Source organism: Pseudonaja textilis, chromosome 2 (genome assembly GCF_049901715.1).
Source record: "Pseudonaja textilis isolate UNSWEBS1 chromosome 2, rPseTex1.2, whole genome shotgun sequence".
In the NCBI taxonomy this organism is placed as follows: Eukaryota; Metazoa; Chordata; class Lepidosauria; order Squamata; family Elapidae; genus Pseudonaja; species Pseudonaja textilis.
The window spans coordinates 192,246,501-192,266,807 of NC_141991.1; the positions used below are offsets into that span (position 1 = coordinate 192,246,501).

General features: G+C 34.3%; 1 protein-coding gene across 4 annotated transcripts in view; it reads right to left on the reverse strand.

The window, feature by feature from the left end:
• Nucleotides 1-20,307, reverse strand: part of LOC113438378 (transient receptor potential cation channel subfamily M member 3) — a 283,786-nt gene that overhangs the window by 45,032 nt on the left and 218,447 nt on the right. For all 4 annotated transcript variants that reach the window (XM_087926725.1, XM_087926726.1, XM_026703793.2 and 1 more), the window contains exons 4-6: nt 17,609-17,822; nt 16,162-16,286; nt 8,979-9,150 (exon numbers count right to left, since the gene is read on the reverse strand). In XM_087926725.1, the coding sequence (XP_087782851.1) occupies nt 8,979-9,150; nt 16,162-16,286; nt 17,609-17,822 (511 nt within the window). The remainder of the gene's footprint in view (nt 1-8,978; nt 9,151-16,161; nt 16,287-17,608; nt 17,823-20,307) is intronic.

Sequence of the window (20,307 nt, forward strand, 5' to 3'; positions counted from 1 at the left end):
GTTTCTAATCTGCTTTTCCTTGTTGGCTTTTATGTAACTTTAGTGGTGAAGTATCTTGGGTGCTTTGGACAGGAGGTTTAGGCAACATTTCTGATAATGTCAAAGTATGATTCTCATCCCACAGAACTAACAACTTGGATTTATCTATCTGTATCCAGATCCAGCACGAGGATAGCTGGCATCCCAAATGACAATGACTAATGGCACTACCTCCAGCTAATGTGAAAATTTGCATTTTTAGAATGACTTGGAAGAGGAGGCTGTGTTGCTATTTTGGTGTCCTGGGCTAGTGCCTAATTGGCCTGAACCTAAAGTTTGCCCAGCATGTACTTATTTATTTGTACCTATATAAAAAGAAAAGAAAAGCAGCTTGCTTGTCCCTGACATGCCCTGGTTGACTATCTTTCACAGACCTTTCATTAATTTTGAATTTGGGATTATTCACCTTAATCAGAGATGAAAAAAAAAGAGAAGTGAAATCAGAAGACTATCAGTCAGAAATGTATATCACTGGACAGTTCACAATAAAAGATGACAAATCCTCAATCTCATATATAAGGTATTTGAAAGGCCTTGATTAAAACTTCAGTTGTCTAGAGATAATTTCCACTTAGAATGTTCTCTGTAGGATTTAAAATTATAATTCATAAATACACAATAAGTAAAACTTATTCATATACATAATAGTTTTATTTCCATGGTTAAAGATTTTATTTTGTACAATCTTCTCCAATTGGATTAAGCATACATTCCAGAATCATTGGAAGTCAAGCAGCGAACACGTTTAAATAATAGTAACAACAACTTTTCTTTAATTTTCAGAAATCAGGCCAAACTTTGTACTGTGAAAATTTTATACGAAGCCAAAGAGACCAAGATTAGCTGACCATTATTTTTGTGACTAGTGAAAAATATAAGGGAAGAAATTGTCACTATGAAGCAAAAGTTATATAATAACATTTATTGTTCCTTTTTATTTATACATGCTTGCAGCATGTGTTACGTATAATGTCCAGTAGGAAAAAAAATGATACTTTTTAGTGAATAATTTTCTCCAACAACATATTTAGATTGTTACAATTTTTCAGTACCATAAAAATGCTTCTCTGATGTTTAGTTCTATTTATTGGCCTGCCTGTTAATCTCTGAAGAGATTGTTTCACGTGCATTGTATGGCTTCAGTGAAGCCGCAGTTCAAGAATGCTGTGTGGAATGGGCTGAAAGGACTCAAAGCATTTTTTTTTATGCTAGATTTTTAATGACTGGTTGTTTGCTTATTGGACCAAAGAGTTGGGGCTAGTTTCAATTTGGCAACGCTGAATCTTAAATGCAAAAGGTTAATGGATCTTCACTTTTTAATGTTCTCAGTGGCATATACTAGTAAGCTTGTTTATGACATCCCAGAAGAGTGTCAAAATATATCACTGTGGTTACCCGATAGGAAGACAAGGGTAGACGAAGTTTTTCCAACAATTACTTACTTTTGAAAAGTAAAAGTAATCATATATTCATTGAATAGAATTTCACTGAGAATGAGATCTCTAAAACATACATGAGTGTGCAGATAAAGCCCCTCGCTTATGAAGCCCATTGCCACTTCTTTCCCTTCCTGCCCTATTGCAGACCATCTACTCAGTAAGGTAACAAGCGGGATCAATGATCTTGTCTACCTTCCACTTGAGTAGAAGTATACTATGGCATAATGGCTGAGCGGGATTAGAAACCTAAGCATGCTTACTTGGCAGGAAGAGATGTTGAACTCAGTACAACTTACTAGAGTGACTGAGTGCATAGATATGTGCTGACCCCAACATAAAAACCTGTTAAGCCTTTTGTAGGCTCTTTCATTTCCTGCCTAGTCTCATCAAAATCATGTCATCTCTATTTTGTTTCCTTTCTGTCCTTTGTTGCCTATTTCTCCTTTATTGTTTTTTTGCATAGGAGTGGAAGAAGATGCAGGTCTGCCTTTGTCTATAATAAGTGAAAGACAAAATCAGTTCTGTACAGATGAGAGGAAAATTGCCTTATTTTATAGGCAGTTTATTTTAATCAGTAGATAATTCAGTTTTCTGGGGGGTGTTTCTAGCCTTTTTTTTTTTTTGAGAATGGCCTCCAGCCAATATGTATATACATAAATACTATGTGCAAATACATGAATCAATATGTTGCATTTATTGATGGGAAAATCTAGAAGTTTGGTTTAATCTTGAATTGACAGGAAGTTATATATTCCATATGATTTTCATGTGAACTTATACTTATTTCTTTTTATAATACTTCCCCCCCCCCCACTCTTTATAACTTTCTTTTTTGACCATTTTAAATTTAGAATTGCCTTTCTTTTGAGCAAATAAATGTTGTAGCAGCAAACTGACACTTCATGAATATGGAAAACATTGATGGTTCCAAAATTTCCTTGTTTAACTTCTAAAAATACACTTATAATATGCACTGGCTCTGAACTAAAGCTGCAGGGCAAGCAAAATGACAAAAGAAAGGAAAATAGAAAAAAAGGACGAAAAGAAGAAAGGCAAAAAGTAAGAAACAAAGTTGATGCATTTTATTTTATGAGGCATTATTGTTTCAAGTCATTGTCAACACATACAATAAACTCCTTAAAATATATTAGGTTGGATCCAAAGTTTCTATTATCTCTTTCAGTTCTATTCATAATGTGCCAGGCAACCCAAAATACGATGAGATACCTCTGGGCATTTTCCCTACTTTTGAATCATAGAAGGTTCTGTGGGACACATGAACTTTAGGGGAAGAAGCAAATGGAAATATGCATTCCTGCATTCAGTAAAAGAAAAGATCCCAGGAGGCTTGTATGGAGCCATTCCACCATGTGAATAACTGATTCCAAAAGAAAAATTCACAATGTAACCTGGATGTTTACAAATCCCTCTACGTTACTACTTTTGCCTGTCTGTTACTACTTTTGTTCTTTGGATTCAGAATCAGCACAGTTATCCACATTCTATTCTAACTATATCAAACCCCAAGGAAGTACCAAGGGCATAGAAATGCATTAAATATTGAACTGAGTATGAAAAAAAAAAGATTGGGACATAAGCAAATGAGCATTCCAATGCATTTGATGATAGTGCAATGATCAGAGAAGATGCCGGTGATGACAATTGAACGTCCCTTTGCCTTCCCAGCCCCCTTCATATATCCTCAGGCATAGGATGACAAAGGGAAGTCCACAGGTCACATGAATAGGTACTGCAGACACTTTACAGTATTAGAATTTGCCACTTGTTTTAATTTTCCCTATATTCTTCTCCAGTTCATTTTCTATTCTTGTTGAGGATGAATGAATTTAGTTTGATAAATTTACTTATAATGGACTGCAATATGCTACACATATATTAACATAAACATTTAAGATTTGTACAAGTCAATCAATGTGAGGATAACCTAGTTTGGGTAAATAATGCAAAATGTTTTGTTCTTATATGAAAAAAACAAAAACAAAGGCGCTCATGAAAATATTTTTTTACAGTACTTTTATATGATTCAGTAAAACGTATCCTTTTTTTGGCTATGTCTATGACTCAGTGCAGATTCCAAAAACCAAGCAAACCTTCAGGCTTTTTGAAATACAGATCTATTTAGAAGAAGGCAAAACATTTTCCCCTGGAAATATGCATTTATAAATATTCCTAATTAGGGCCAGGATTTGGAATCATTTTTTAAAAAATGGGTCCTTGTATGTACAGTAGGGACTGCTTGTGTAGCCCCTGTCTTCAATTTCTTAAAGCAGCTGTTGTTTTGCAGGATGACATGGCTGCCCTTCATGGCCATTGTGTGACCCCAATTAAGATACACCTGGTTTAAGGTGTTGCAGAAAAGTTCTGTGCCAGCTCCCCCTTTGAAGACATTTTGAATCTGAAGTGCTACCTCACTCTGTTGCTTATTACAAGAGCAGAAAAAGGCAGTTTATTATTTTAAGACATGAAGTAAAATAATGTTGAGCATACAAATAATAACTGGAAGGGAAAATGGAATTTGATAGAAAAAAAATCTATACTATGTTTGGAGCTCGGTTTGCTTAAAAGATTTGTCCTGGAGCAACCTGAACAGTGTATAATTCTTTAACTTTATAAAGGGTATAGATGTTATTGTACACTATTTCTCAATGGAACTTCTGTTGTTGCTAATTTTGAAAAAAAAAATCAGCAGATATGCAAGATGCTGAAGACTTTTTCATTATCTTCTGTTCTTTATTGTTTTATCAGGCTTTGCCCTCATCCTTGCAAGCATATTTTCATCAGCTTTAAGCACTATCAATTTAAAATGAAAACTGGCATTTTCAAAACTTTGAACATTGTGCCCAGTACCAAATTCTGTGTAGTAGAGTGGATTTGGAAATATGAAAACCACCTAGTCTTTATTAAATCAACATAATTCAGGAGTTTTAGGATAATTTGTCAGTCATGAAATTGTACCATGGCATATTTATAATCATTAACAGGACCTTTAAAGGTATTTTATGGGAAAACAATTGCAACCTTTTCTATGAAAACATTCATTTTGTAGGTTTTTGAAAAATAGGATCCTTAGGAAGATAGTTGGATTGCTTGTTCTCAGTACCTTCTAAACTAGATGGTGATATTAAGACCAGATTTTTCTTGGACAGATTTTTCTTGGAATGTCAAACTAACCCTTTCAAAATGCAACAGTACAAAACTAAATTGAAATAATTGTAGGTTTAACATTAAATTATTCAAATACAAATGGGGTGATTTATTTATTTATTTTGCTAGAGTGGTTCAATTGTTACAAATGCCTTCTCAAGGTTACCCTGTTCTCTTTTTTTCCTTTACAATGCAAACATATGAAGGCCACACATTAAAAAGTATCATTACTTCTCTATTTTCCCAGTGGGCTTACTGTGTTCTAGCAGCTGTCCAAGGAGAAACATATACTTTCTCCTGAGAACAAAAAACAGTGGTCATAAAATAAAACTGCATGGTTTATCTGGTGGGTTGGTTTCTTATTTATGATTATTATTGTTGGATACAGAATACTAGAATTAATACACATAGTTTGAATATTCCTGTGTGTTCAGAATTCACATACACATCCCCTCAAATTTTTGTTTCATGTAATTTTGGATATTTTGGTAGAAAAGAAATCAAAATAGAAATAATATATAACAATTGAGCCTATTATAAATACTTACATAATGAATGGTTCATTTGTAAGAGCAATGAAAACAGTTGCTAGAGGGTGGAATATCTCAGCTAATAAACACATAGTGGATCAATAACAATACGACATCAATATTGGTACTGAGTTATATAACCTTGCTATTAGAGAATTTTCTGTAAATAATTTTCTTAGAAATTATTGAACAGATGCTGACACTGAATTGCCAAATTGGTTCTACATGAACAGAGCAGCTTATTTAAACAACATCTCTCTGATCATTATAAAGAATTTTTTTTTTTAGGCAGAAAGAGAGGCTTTTACATAATGAGGCTTTAAATAATTTGTTACGTTTCTTTATAAAGGAAAATGTAGCGTGACAACAGGCTAATGTAAAATTTGTACATATTTTATGTGGCCTATTTTCTGCAATTATATTTGCAGGTTTGAGAGAATCAATTACCTTTCTTCCCAGATAATACTGAATAAAAAGGTTATCATTTAATAAATATGTAAATATTTATTAAAGTTAATAAATAATGAGGTTAATAAATATTATTTATTAATTATATTATCATTTATGTGTTAAATGTTGGGACTCCATGGTAGTCTGCAATAATGCAACAATATATGTGAGTATACCATAACATTTTCATAGACCCAATTATATTTACTGAGAAATCTACACTATAGTAGGACATACTATAACTTGTAATAGATACTACAACTGTACAATATAGAAGAAACTAAACAAAACCAAGAAAATAAGGAATTCATATTTTTAAATTATCTGCTTTGGAAATCCTGCACTGTTTCTAACAAATACGTTATGCAGTTAAATATTGCACACCTGAGCATAAAGAAAAGTAATAGAGAGGAAAAAAATACAGAAATGCTCCTATATAAAAATTAAAATAAGTAATAAGTTGGGGAAGGTTGGTAAAATATATATAAAAAATAGTGACAACACTCAGCTTTTACCTTTAAAAAGCATGTAATGGAAAATAGATTGTACATAGTTCTCACTGCAGGTTAATTGATAATGTATGTATTAAGCTATGAAATTGAGGATATCAAGGTGAAATGGAAAATACACTTGATAAAAAGAATAAGAACAAGAATGCAAAGTCAGTGAATTCTTTTCACAGCAAAAAGACCAGAATGAAGCATCAACAGTCTCATGCTTCAGCAGCAGAAATAAATGGTTTCATTTCCAACAATCCTAAACAGAGCAGGTGACAAAATACAGCTGCAATCTAGTGTCATATTAATATAGAATGGAATAGAATAACAGAGTTGGAAGCGACTTTGGAAGTCTTCTATTCCAACCCTCTGCTTAGGCAGGAAACCCTACACTCCCTTTAGACAAATAGTTATCCAGTCTCTTCTTAAAAACTTCCAGTTTTGGAACATTCACAACTTCTGGAGGCAAGTTGTTCCACTGATTAATTGTTCTAACTGTCAGGAAATTTCTCCTTAGTTCCAAGTTGCTTCTCTCCTTGATTAGTTTCCACCCATTGCTTCTTGACCTGCCCTCAGGGGTTTTGGAGAATAGCTTGACTCCCTCTTCTTTGTGGCAGCCCCTGAGATATTGGAAGACTGCTATCATGTCACCCCTGGTCCTTCTTTTCATCAGACTAGACATACCCAGTTCCAGCAACTGTTCTTTACATGTTTTAGCCTCCAGTCCCCTAATCATCTTTGTTGCTCTTCTCTGCACTCTTTCTAGAGTCTCAGCATCTTTTTTACATCGTGGTGACTAAAACTGGATGCAGTATTCCAAGTGTGACCTTATCAAGGCATTATAAGTGGTATTAACTCTTCACGTGATCCCTCTGTTTATGCAGCCTGGAACTGTGTTGGATTTTTTGGCAGCTGCAGCACACATTAACTCCAACCCTTCTGTATTTGCAGTGTGACATCCTGACCTCAATGTGGAAGGATGGAGCTTGTTAAGTGACACCATGAAGAAAGCTGTCATTCTAGCTAGAAAAGGAGCCTATAATTGCTTACACTCTCCTGTGTGTACATACCTTGTTGTGATTCTTGTTTTGCATTTAATTGATTAATTTGTCATTTAATTGATGGGAACAAAACATTTTAGATTGATCCAATATGTTTTTGGTTAATTTACTCAATGAGATCTGGGCTAAATGAAAGGGGCTGTGACTTAACCAAGTATAAATGATATCATTTTCTTAATTTTCCCAAGGTATTTTAAATAATTATGCAATAACAACATAGATGACAGCTTGTGCCTGTTCTTGTAAAGAGGGTTAACATAGATGGGGAACTATCCATTGCTGAAGTTTAACTCACCATCCTTCTGGCTGTCTAGAAACGCCAGAAGTTTCCCTGGGGCACCATTTCTAGAGGGTCATAGGTTTCCCATCCTTGTCTAAATAAAATCAAGAATGTTCTTGCTGCAAAGTCATTAGACTTCAGCATGTTAACATTTTGGAAATAACGTTTAGTGTAGCAAAAGTAGCTAACGTTAGAAAACAGATAAATCAAGAAAGACTAAAAAATAATCTTGTTTATCAGATTTATTTTCCCCCAGCTTCCCTGATTTTCATTTTGAGATTTGACATCCTTTTAGCATTCTTTCTATTCCTTTCTGGTATTTACTTAGGTAATAACTTCTTTCCCTGGTTCTTGGATTATGATTTGAACCTTAATTCATGAATTTGCTTTCTTAGTGTGCATATGTGACATTTTTGTGAAGTCATCCTAATGAAATTCTTTACCAAGGCCAGAAATGGAATAAATATATATACAGGCAATTCATTATAGATGTATAATACTGTCAATTTGCATTACGTCTGTTATGTGGTAAATGAGAAACTAACTTTCCATGGGATCGGAAGTAAACTAGAGTGTTTACTTCCATAATTTATATCTAGTTACAGTTAATATAGTTTACTTTCCCTCATTCCCCTCCTTTCTTCCTTCTTATGGTTTCTGATCCGGAATTGTAGCAAATGGTCTAAGCAGGTACTTCATTTTAAATTCTAAGCAATACTGTTTTATTTTGTTTTACAATGGAATACAGGTAGCCCTCAATTTATGACCACAATTGAGCTCCAAATTTCTGTTGTTAAGCAAGACAGTTGTTAAGTGAATTTTGCCCAATTTTATGACTTTTCTTGCCACAGCTGTTTAGTAAATCATTACAATTGTTAAGTTAACAACCTAATTGTTACATGAATCTGGCGTCCCCATTGACTTTGATTGTCAGGAGGTCGCAACAGGTGATCACATAACCCTGGGACACTGCAACCATCATATATTCAAGAGCCTGAATTTTGATCATGTGACCATGGGGATGCTGCAACAGTCATAAGTGTGAAAAACGGTTATAAGTCACTTTTTCAGTGCTGTTGTAATTTCAAACAATTATTAAATGAATGGTTGCACGTTGAGGACTACCTACATCTCTTTTATATATTTACTTTTTTATCATGGATTATAATAATAATTTTAATTTTTAAGTATTCCATGTATTTTTGTATTTTACTAATAGTTTAGGGATAATAGTATGACAGAGCATTTTTCATAATTCAGTCAGTTTTCTCTAGCATTCTAGTATTTGTATTTTATTGCTCAATAATATTCAGCTCTATTATACCATATTCAATTCTGATTAATGATGATAATAAATAATAAAGATACAGATGGTACAGTATATGTGTCCAAAAAATGGATCCATCATTACTAGAAGAGATATATATGAAACATTGCTTCAAGCAATAGTCTTTGTACTGTTGCTGTTCAATTTTGATACCATGATTGTAAGCAAAAGTAGAAAGTGAACTGCTCACTTGTATTTATCTTCTGAAGGGAGATGTGCTTTTCCAACTGTCTGCGAAGTTTAACCTCTGCACCATATTTTCCTGTGGTTCCATTATCAGCCAGAATAAAATGAGAATGCATACTGTTGAGTACTGTCAGCTTACTCATTGGATTGGACATTGTTTGATATGGTCGGACTACCTGCACATATGAAAAAAAAGAGAGAATATAATCATAGTTTGCTGTAGTAGCGTGTAAATTCTGATAAAGTCTAGTATTGAGATAACAAACCAAGACCAAGCTGCTGAAATCAATTTTCAAGCATTTCTAAAATTCAAGTACTGTTGGAGATTTTTCAAACTCAGAAAATCAATAATAAATTATTGTCTAGATATAATAATAGAAAAGTGACATAACTCTTTTAAAATCTTATTTAAAAACAAATCCAACCAACCACTGTGAAATTAGATTGCATATAAGTAGTGACAAGTTGGATTTCTTCATAATGATGGAAACTGAGAAATAGAATTCCAGTAATATTATCTGTCTTTCAGTTTAAAAGAGACCATAAAATGGGCAAGTTGGCAGGGGAATATGGCTTATATGATGACATTGTGTAATATGTTTACCAGTCATCATTATGTCATTATATAAGAATACCATTTGTGCAATGACCTCATGATATATGTTAATGTGGCTTGTAGGTACTATTTGAAGTACTTATTTATTCAATTTCTATTCCACCCAAGAGAGTATGAGGCTTACAATTCTAAAATTATAAAACAATTAAAAACACAAAAACAAAATATCCACAGAAATAAATAGATCTAATTAACTGTGATCAGATGTTTTGGACTAACTCTCATCAGTTCCAACAGTCATGGCCAATGACTGTGGGAACTGTAATCAAATAATGCCCTATAGATGTAGGTCATCGAGTGACTTATTCCTTTTCAAAAATTTAGGGACTAAAATAAGCAACTTTGCTGTTGGGTTTTCTGTTAACTACTTCTTTTATATAAATATGGTAGATAAATGTATAAACCCAACTGTTTGTAAATAGATGTAGAGGTTTATAAATTCTGGGCCTGATTCGCAAGAGAAGGAAGCTATCATTGTTTCAATATATTAATCAGTATTTAACTAGGGGAGACAATATATATGTATATATGTTTTTGATTTTTGTTCTTTAATGTAAATTTTTAATGTGTTTGTCTAATTTTGTTTTGTTTTTGTAAAATTTCTTGTCCTTTTTTGAGTTTGTATTTTAATTTTCTGAATAAAAATAAAAATTTATTGCTAAAAAATTTAGGTACTAAAATAATAGAGTTTATTTCTTAGATAGTGCATATACTTATATGACATATTGCCTCCTATATCAATGACCTTCAGTTAAGAGAACATGCAAAATGCTACTTCTCTCACATCCTGTTTTAAACTGTCCCAAGTTCTGAAAAACATGAAAACATAGTTTTGCCATTTGGCCTGGGGATCCCCTAATGTAGGTATGGAATCTGTTAGAGAAACTGACTGCTCTGTTCTGCAAATTAGATTTTATGGTTTTAATGGTTTTATTGCTTTAATGTGTTTTGTCGTTATTTTTTTTGTTATTTGAGGCAGTGTTCTTTCTAAATTTTGTTCACTACCCAGTGAGTTGGACGGCAATCTAAATTCCCAAATAAATAAATAAACTAACTAACAAATGCATGTGGAATATTAAACTAAATAATGTGTGATATGATTGCACTATCTTGTACCTTATCGATATTCACATAAAAGTCTTCCAAAATTATTCGTTTGAAACATGATGTCATAGTTTTCCCTACAATCATAGGACCTCCATTATAGTGGAAAATATGCTGTCCGTAAAGCAGGATCAGATTTCAGATAACATACCTACAGTCCTATGAAACTGTAGTTATGCATCATTGTAACCAAACAGCCACAAAACAGCAAGGTACATCTAACTAAAACCTAGGAAAAACAGTTATACCCTTGTTTTGGATTGAATTCTTGCTTTCTTTTTGTTGTTTAGTCAGATATAAAAGTCAGTGAACATCTTTAAAGCTTTTTTTGTAGTAAAACAGATTCGTGATGATGATGATTTAATAATAATTTCAGTTATTAATTCACTACTACCATCACTTACTCTACTACCGATAACAATGTAGGCTTTGCTGACACAAAAAAGGAACAAGGGCAAAGACAGAATATTACATTTTGTGGCTTGATGAGTACATTACTAGACAATTCAAATCCTGTCTGCTACATATAAGGCTTTAGTAAAGATTTCATTTTGCTTCTGACTTCTTCAGAGTCCTCAGATACTCATATAACACACTGCTATTTCCAAGTTCAAAGCACAGATAAAAGATGTTTTCTACTATATGGGATGAATTAATCTAAAATTACACTCTCACAGAATGTACAGATTGAGATGGTCCTTGGAGGTCATCTAGCTCAACTCCCTATGAGTCTGCAGTGCAGGAATCCATTTGTATGGCATATCCTGCAGACTACCATCCAGCTTATTTAAAGAACAAAGGAGAATTTGCAGCCTACTGAGGCAGTTGATTTCATTGTTGAATAGTAATGACCATTAAGATTGTTTTTTTTTCTTTCACATCCAACCAAAACCAATTTCTTTGTAAAATCCTTATGTCTTGAAGAGCTTCAGAAACAGCATCAGGAAATTTTATCCCACCTTCCATATGACAGCTCTTGAACGCACACCTATTGGGCCTCCTTACAGATTTCTCTTTTCAGATAAAACATGCCGAACACCTCCAGGCATTCCTAATACGTTTTCCCTTCCTTTTCCCATCTTAGTTGCTTTTCTCTCAACATTTTTATCCATGTTTTTATACAAATGTGATGCTAGAAATGGACACCATATTCTATGTGCAATCTGACCAGTGCCAAAGAGAAACAATGGCTTCTCTTAATCTTGATCCCACTTCATGAGTGTACTGTTGAACAGTAAAGTTGTTCCTACCACTTTTATATGATCTAATAAGTGTTTGGTTTTTTCCTAATGCCCATTATTCTAGTTTGCCAACATGCCCTCAGATTAGGATAATGATCTCTAAAGTGTTTTCTATATTCTGATTTATAGAATAAAATGGCATATCTTCTAACTCCTTTTTGTAATCATTTACAAATATGTTAAATGGCACAGAGTCTAAATGAAATCTTGCAATATACCAATCCAGAGCTCTCTCCAAAACCACAAATATACACTTATTGGGCATTGTTGTTAATCTTGGTCTGTATCCACCTAACATACCATAATTAACTCAAATTTTCTTATCATCTCTATTAGAATCTTGGAGAGGTCTTTGTTGAATGCTTTGCTTTGAAAAGAACATTTTCACATGATGGTAAACACATGTATGTAAGTACCTAATGTTTTTTACATTACCCTTTTTGATTACAAAGTGTCAGGAATGGAATTCAGATTTGGATTTCACTATATATTATAATGGATTTATATTTTGCTTTTATTTCATATAGGTCCAGTTGGTGTATACAATGCTCCCACATCCTATTCTCCCCATATTATAACCCTATGAGGTGAGTTGCACAGAAACAGTACCCAAAGTCACTCAGCTACTTTTCATGCCGAAGGGAATGCGACACTTCACAATCTTGCATCTTCTAGCCCAGCTCTTATCTTCTCCATCAAACGGGCTCTCACAATTTAGCATCGGTCTAATATTATTTTAAATTTAGGATTCCTGAATAATTTCTGCTCTAGCAAAATACTTGGTAATGCATGCCTGCGCAACTTGTGAGCTGGGAGATGGAAGAAATATGATTAGTTCAAAGTGCAGTGCTACTGAATTCTAAAGCCGCAATAAAACATTTTCTGACAGAGAGGTTGAAAAGATAGATTTGCTATTATCCTTCTCCCATTAAAAAAAATTAAAAAACAGATGATATCAACTCCATTACAGGAAAAATGGAGAACACAGCTGTTAGGTACCCTTTGCTGTTAGGAGAAATGAAGCTGGATAACCTCCAGGAAAAGCATCAGATTTCCTTTATCTGTCTAACTTGCAGGCAGCAGTACCAACTATCAAGGAATCTATGAATGCTGCAGCAGGTGTGTTAGTATGAATATGAAAAGCAAAACAAAAAGGCTTCATTTTTCTCCTTCAGATTAGTACATTTCAGTTTTAATCACAGACAGAAGTGCCTATATCTTGGCTGAATGGTGCCCAAGGAAGTAATCTGGACCTTGTGAGGGCAACACTCCTCTGCTATTCATTTAAATAGCCTGACTTTTACCCCCCAGGTTTCTACGTAAGCCTGAAAGAAAGGCACCAGCATGTCAGGGAATCCATTCATTAACAGTTAACATGAAGCAACCACATCTTTTCCCATGGATGTGTGATGTGTTTGGTTAAGGAGTTGGAGGCAGATGCTATACTACCCCACCCCAACACACACACAAAGAAATCTGAAGCCTTCAAATCTGAAATGCTGTGTAGCCTTTCAAACACCCTTTTCTCATTATTGAGGACCTGCAGCCAATATTCCTATCAAAAAAAGGAATTTGGCCATATAATTGCACTGTACTGCATTCAGTGTTGTGGTTTCCATGAAGCCTGGGATTTCTAAGTTTTCAGTAAATAAGAAATCTGCTTGGCATTATACTGGGAAGACTGTTTGACAGAGATCTGTAATGCTGCTAATAAATAACTTTAACTCAAGATGTTGCACTTACAGTATATCTTCATTTTTATCTAAAAAAACAGGTCCATCATAATAACAAAATGATACTCCTCAATTCATGGCTATAGAGGGCTTGAAGCATCACTTTGATATAGAAATGAAGTGAGAATCCCAAGAAAGGGTACTGAAACAGGGAAGCAGGACCAAATACTATTCTCTTTTGAAAAAAAGTAACATCAAGGAGCAAAAAACAACACCTCAAATGATCCTATGATCTACTGAGAGGTGCTTTTTTTAAATTAATGCAAAGTTTTCTTGAAAGAGTAGTTTTTAGATAATGAGCTATTTTTCCAGGCACAACATTGGATATTTGGCTACTTCTGCCACTAATTATGGTTTTCTTTGCCACAGATTGTTAGGGATTTGTTATTTCCCCCTCTGCTTACCATATTCAGGCTAACCCAACATGCTCCCATGATGAGAGATTAAATCTGTTTTTTGAAAATGAGAATACTTATTTTGTGTTTGAGAATTCTTTTTCAATACCAACAAAAGCTCTTGAGAATCTCACAATGAAACACACAATAAGAAGGATTTTTATCTTGCAAATAATAATTAAAGTTCTGAATTTTGACCAGTAAAAGCTTTGATACTTGCTGGAATTATTTTAAACTAGTCATCATATCTCAGTTTAAGCTACCTAAATGGCTGTTTTGAGGTTAAGGGAAAGGGAAAGATATATAGTGTCTTCACTATAACAATAACTGGAATAACAAATTAAACAAATAGCATTGCTGATTTGAAGTTGTAAACAGTTTATTGTAGGTCATGAATGCACAAATTCAATTCTCCACTTACATCTCCTAGTATCTTCCCTCTTGGTGATTCCACTTGGGCTACTGTGATTTATTCTTCAGAAATATTTGCAAAGCTTCATAGATACATCAAAAACATACAGGGATGATTTTTTAAAACCCAAAGATATATTTGCCTGTGCTTTTTGGCAATAGATTTGTACTGAATCCAACAATGCATGTATGTACATGCATTTTGCCTTTGCCACAAAAGACTACCCTGGCATATATCAAGAACTGTGGGCTTAGTATGCAGAGTATAGTAAAAAGCTAGGTACATTTCAGTGAAAAGAGTCTGTCATACTTGAGTAAAAACTCTTGATTAATAAGATAAATTTGTCCAATCTCTACCTTTGAACTTGTTTTTATTAAAGATTGTCCAATCCTAGTTCTTGTGGTTAAAGTTTAATTCACTGTTTAAGAACTGAGTATTCTTATTCCTTTGTAGGTGTTTGACTGTCATAATAATGAATCATTGTTATGGTTCATTGCACAGTACGCCATATGTTTAGACTGATTTGGCATTATTATTGTTGTTATTATTTTAATGCAGTAAAGCATCAATTACAAATATTATGCCTTAGTTGATATGAATAAAAAATATATATTTTCATCATGAAGGTAATAACTATAAGCTAAAAGAGACCATGACAAAAAAAGTCATTTTTTTCCCTCCAGAAAATGCTGCCAACAGGGACATAGGCACTAATTATAATAATATAAGAGACAACTAAAAAGATGGGCCTAAAAACACTCCAATTTTTTGACAGGAAGAACAGTGTTTTTAACAGATAAGTGAGTGGCACAAAGAGCAAAAAGAATAAGAAAGTCTTATTGGTTTGGTTCACAAATCAAATATATGCCTTCAGCTAAAGCTGGCTGAAACTGTTTTAAGGGGAGATTTTAAGGAATGAAATAGATACCTTAAGACCTTAATTTCACCCAATTTGGGGAGGTTTACCAACTGCAAAATGGACGGCAACTTAGGCAGTTCTGCAAAAACAATTTTACACTTGTGAATAAAGAGAATGAGCCAACATTTGCGTTACTGTATATGTAAAGGTAAAGGTTCCCCTCGCACATACTTGCTAGTCCTTTCCAGCTCTAGGGGGTCGGTGCTCATCTCTGTTACAAAACTGAAGAGCCAGCGCTGTCCAAAGACGTCTCCATGGTCATGTGGCTGGCATGACTAAATGCTGAAGGCGCAGAGAACACTGTTACCTTCCCACCAAAGTGGTCCCTATTTTTCTACTTGCATTTTTACATGCTTTCAAACTGCTAGGTTGGCAAAAGGTGGGATAAGTAATGGGGACTCACTCCTTTATGCGGCGCTAGGGATTCAAACCGCTGAACTGCCAAACTTTCTGATCGACAAGCTCAACATCTTAGCCACTGTGTCCCTTACTGTATATGTAAAACAGATGTCCAAATCATACAAATTGTCCTTAGTTAGCAAAAAAAATCGATGGAACTAAATTGTTCATCCTTAAGGAAGAATGCATCCTCTAGATGATTAAATGAGGAATTACAATATTTTTAAATTATCAAAACATCTGAGTAGAGCTATATATGCTCATACAAAGCAATCTTGGTGTCATGGAAAAATCTTGGTGTCATGAACAATCTCAATATCTAAAAGATACTAATGAAAGCATATTTGATAGATAAACAAGAGACTCACATCCTTGCCGATCAAGTCCTCCTGATTTTCTACAATTCCCCAGGGAGCTATTCCAATAGTGCAGATCTTTCCTCTAGATTTTGAAGCATGGTCTTTCAGTGCATCACCAACATGCCGAATAACTCCTGAAAAAGAAATGCTAACTGTGACAGGATGACATTAATATCTGCTATGAAAATGTCAGTAGGTTAACTTTTGTGATACAAAAATGAAAACATTATGAATCAACCAAAGATCAAGCAATTGGGTTAAGATTTAAAATAAAAGCAAGAAAGCCAGTTACTGTATAGTTCAGGATTTCATGGAAAGCTTTGGACATAAATATAAAAAGTATAAGTTTACCTATAACTTTGTTCTAATATTGCCTTAAGTCACATTTTGATTTAACCACAGCTTGTTGAAAAAGCCAGAAAAAAAAGTGAAAAATTAACTTTGCAGATAAGTGATAACAGAATTCATTATCGTGGCTAATTCATTACATGCATTCTTGCCCTTTCCCCCCCTAATCTTGAGTAGGGATACAGAATTTGTGGTGATACTGATGTTTTTAACTGCAACTCTCAGCCACCCCAGCCAGCATGGCAATGGTGAGGAACATTGAAAACTGTAGTTCAACACCACTTGGATCAGAGACTTGGCAAAAGCAAGAATTAGGTCTTTTATATTTTTGCTTTATACAGTAGAATGTATTTCCATTAGGCTTGCTAATTTAGATTGTACTATTTTTGATTGAGTGGATGTTGGAGGTAAGCTAAGAGGATACTGGAGGTATATGCATATTAGTTTTTACACTGGGTTGGAATATGAAGTGGCCATTTTCTGATCCCTGAGTTCTACCTATCCAATCCATTATTGTGATTTTTAATTGCCAAAAATAAAAAGAGGTGAAGGTAGCATGGTCCAATATTTACCTGCCTGTCTGACAATTCTCTCTCTCTCTGTAGTCTGTTCAATACTCTGATATTAATTTCAATTTAGGAAGACACTTTTAATAAATTATTTGAATTCTCGGGAGTTGCATTAAACTATCATCAGTGCCATGGCCTTTTGCTCTTTGTCCATGGCTATTATCTTTGCTGCTGTTTTAACTGAAAATACCTGATACAACCGTTAGGCAAACAAGCAGCAGGCATTTAACCTTCCTCTCCACCTGAATGGTATCCTACAAATATTGTTAATAGACCTTTCCTTCCAATGAGAATAACAGCAGGGGTGGTGTTGGGGGTTGTGACCATGTCATTAAGATATTTTTTTCAGTTCTTCCTTAGAATCATATTTTGGTTGTCTACATTTTTATAAAAGATATGCCTGCTAAATGAAAATGGGTATTTAATGTGATGTTTATGAAAAAAAGGAAGGAAAGGAATGTGCAGTGATATATTTCTTTGACAAGCCTTCTGAGATATACTTGCTCCAATGATTTTTTTCCCTTGACAGTTTTTATTACCTGTATTTACTCCGCCTGTAAATATCCATGCTCCAGTTGTCATAGCAGCTTTAATGAGGCCTTTCCCAAATACTTGTTTGAGTTTGGGTTGCAGTTCAAAGTTCTGGAGACCTCCATGTACTGAGATGAGGAGTTTCGGTAGTTCAAGCTGCCATTCCTTGGTCATCAAGTGTAGAAGAAGATCAGGTTTTGTGTCAAAAGACACCCTCACATACTAGAGAGCAAAGGGGCATTGATTGAAAATGAAAAAAAAAAGAGTTAAGTTGTAATAAACATATTGGTTCCATCTCTGGTAACATGAAAAACAAGAGGCAAGAATATTAAGCATTTTCATTATCTTGAGTTGACCAAATATTAAAAAGAAAAAAAAAGATGGGATCAAAATAATATAACATAACGGCAACATTTAGCTAAATAGAAATTCTATCAACGGGGTTTTTGTAAGTACTACAATTCCATTAAATTGTATGTTTTCTATGGTTATAAGATAAACTAATAATTTGCAACAAGTTAGTAAACATCCGTATATAAGGTAGCTAACACTGAACCAGAAGATTTCGTTTCATATCAAGTTCATCATGCACTTCATCATACAAGATTGTCCATGAATTTCATGATGATTATGATGATGCAAAGTTCACCATGCATTTCAAAGTTCATCATCATGCTTAATCAAAAATGATTGTGAAGAGTATGCCACATCAGTACTTGGGGTACTGAGCCTTTGGATCAGATCATTAGAAAATAGTTTCCCATCATATGTCCTTACTACTGGTCCATTAATTTAACTCTAAGTTAACTATTTTAATCTGTAGCAATGCTAGTGGTTTGCGAATGCTGGCATAGAATATATCTATTTATTTATTAACTTCAAATTTCTAGGTTCTATCATATCACAAGACCTAAAAAGGACACCTAATATCAAAAACATCATCAAAAAAGCACAACAAAGAATGTTCTTTTTGTGCCAACTCAGAAAGCTCAAACTGCCCAAGGAGCTGCTGATACAGTTCTATAGAGGAATTATTGAGTCTGTCATCTGCACCTCTATAACTGCCTGGTTTGGTTCCAACAAGACAGACATAGACTTCAGAAAGTAATTAGGACTGCAGAAAAAATAATTACTACCAACCTGCCTTCAATCGAGGACCTGTATACTGCATGAGTCAAAAAGAGGGCTATGAAAATATTTACAGACCCCTCACATCCCAGACATAAACTGTTTCAACTCCTTCCCTCAAAACGACGCTATAGAGCATCGCACACCAGAACAACTAGACACAAGGACAGTTTTCCCCCGAATGCCTTCACTCTGCTAAACAAATAATTCCCTCAACACTGTTCAACTATTTACAAAGTCTGCATTACTATTACTACTAATCTTCTCATCACTTCTTATCACCCATTCCTTCTCACTTGTGACTGTAACTTTGTCACTTATGTCCTTACGATTTATATTGAGTGTTTCCTAGTATGATTTGATTGCTTATTGCACCCTATGACTATTAAGTGTTGTATCTTATGATTCTTGACTCTTGATGAATGTATCTTTTCTGTTATGTACAACTGAGAGCATTTGCACCAAGACAAATTCCTTGTGTGTCCAATCACACTTGGCCAATAAGGAATTCTATTCTATTCTATTCTATTCTATTCTATTCTATTCTATTCTATTCTATTCTATTCTATTCTATTCTATTCTATTCTTATCCTATCTTTATTATTTTTATAAATAATAAAGGTGATCAACATCATAATATTCCTTCCTTCCCCTATTTTCCTCACAGCACAAGACTATGAGATGAGGTTGGGCTGTGAGAGAGTGACTAACTCAAAGTCACCTAGCTGGCTTTCATGGCTAAGTATCTCCTAGTCGAATCACAGACAATTACAATGATCTAGTACATATAGATTTTACAGAAGACAATGTTGAAAAAGCACTACACAATCTAAAACCATCTCTATCTATTGGACCGAATGGAATATGTGCCTACTTCTTTAAAAAAGCTTTCTACTGCCATAGCCGAACCTCTAAGCATAATCTTTGAAAAATCTTTCAGGACCAGTTCCTTGCCAAACCTACAGTCACTAGCCAAGGTCATCCCCATCTTCAAAAGGGGAGACCCCATCTTAGTTGAAAATTACAGACCAATCTCCTTATGCTGGATCACCTGTAAAGTCATGGAATCAATTATTAACCAATCCATTATCTTCCACTTAGAGACAAACAACCTACTCTCTAATAAAAAATTTGGTTTCAGAAAAAAACTATCCTGTAATCTGCAACTCTTACACTGCAAAAACATATGGACTACACAACTCGATCAGGGCAAAGCAATAGATGCAATCTACATAGACTTCTGTAAAGCCTTTGATTCAGTGGTACACAACAAACTACTCTTAAAAACTAAAATCTTATGGTACCTCTGGTCACCTTCATAACTGGATAAAAGCATTCCTATCAAACAGACAACAAATGGTCAAAACTGGGAATGTCCTATCAAATTCTGTACCTGTCAACAGTGGTGTCCCCCAAGGCAGTGTTCTAGGACCAACTATCTTTATTCTCTACATAAATGACCTCTGTGATCATATCAAAAGCAACTGTGTTCTCTTCGCTGTTGATGTAAAGCTATTCAACACCACCAACAATACTGCTATCCTTCAAAAAGACCTTGACTATGTATCAGAATGGTCAA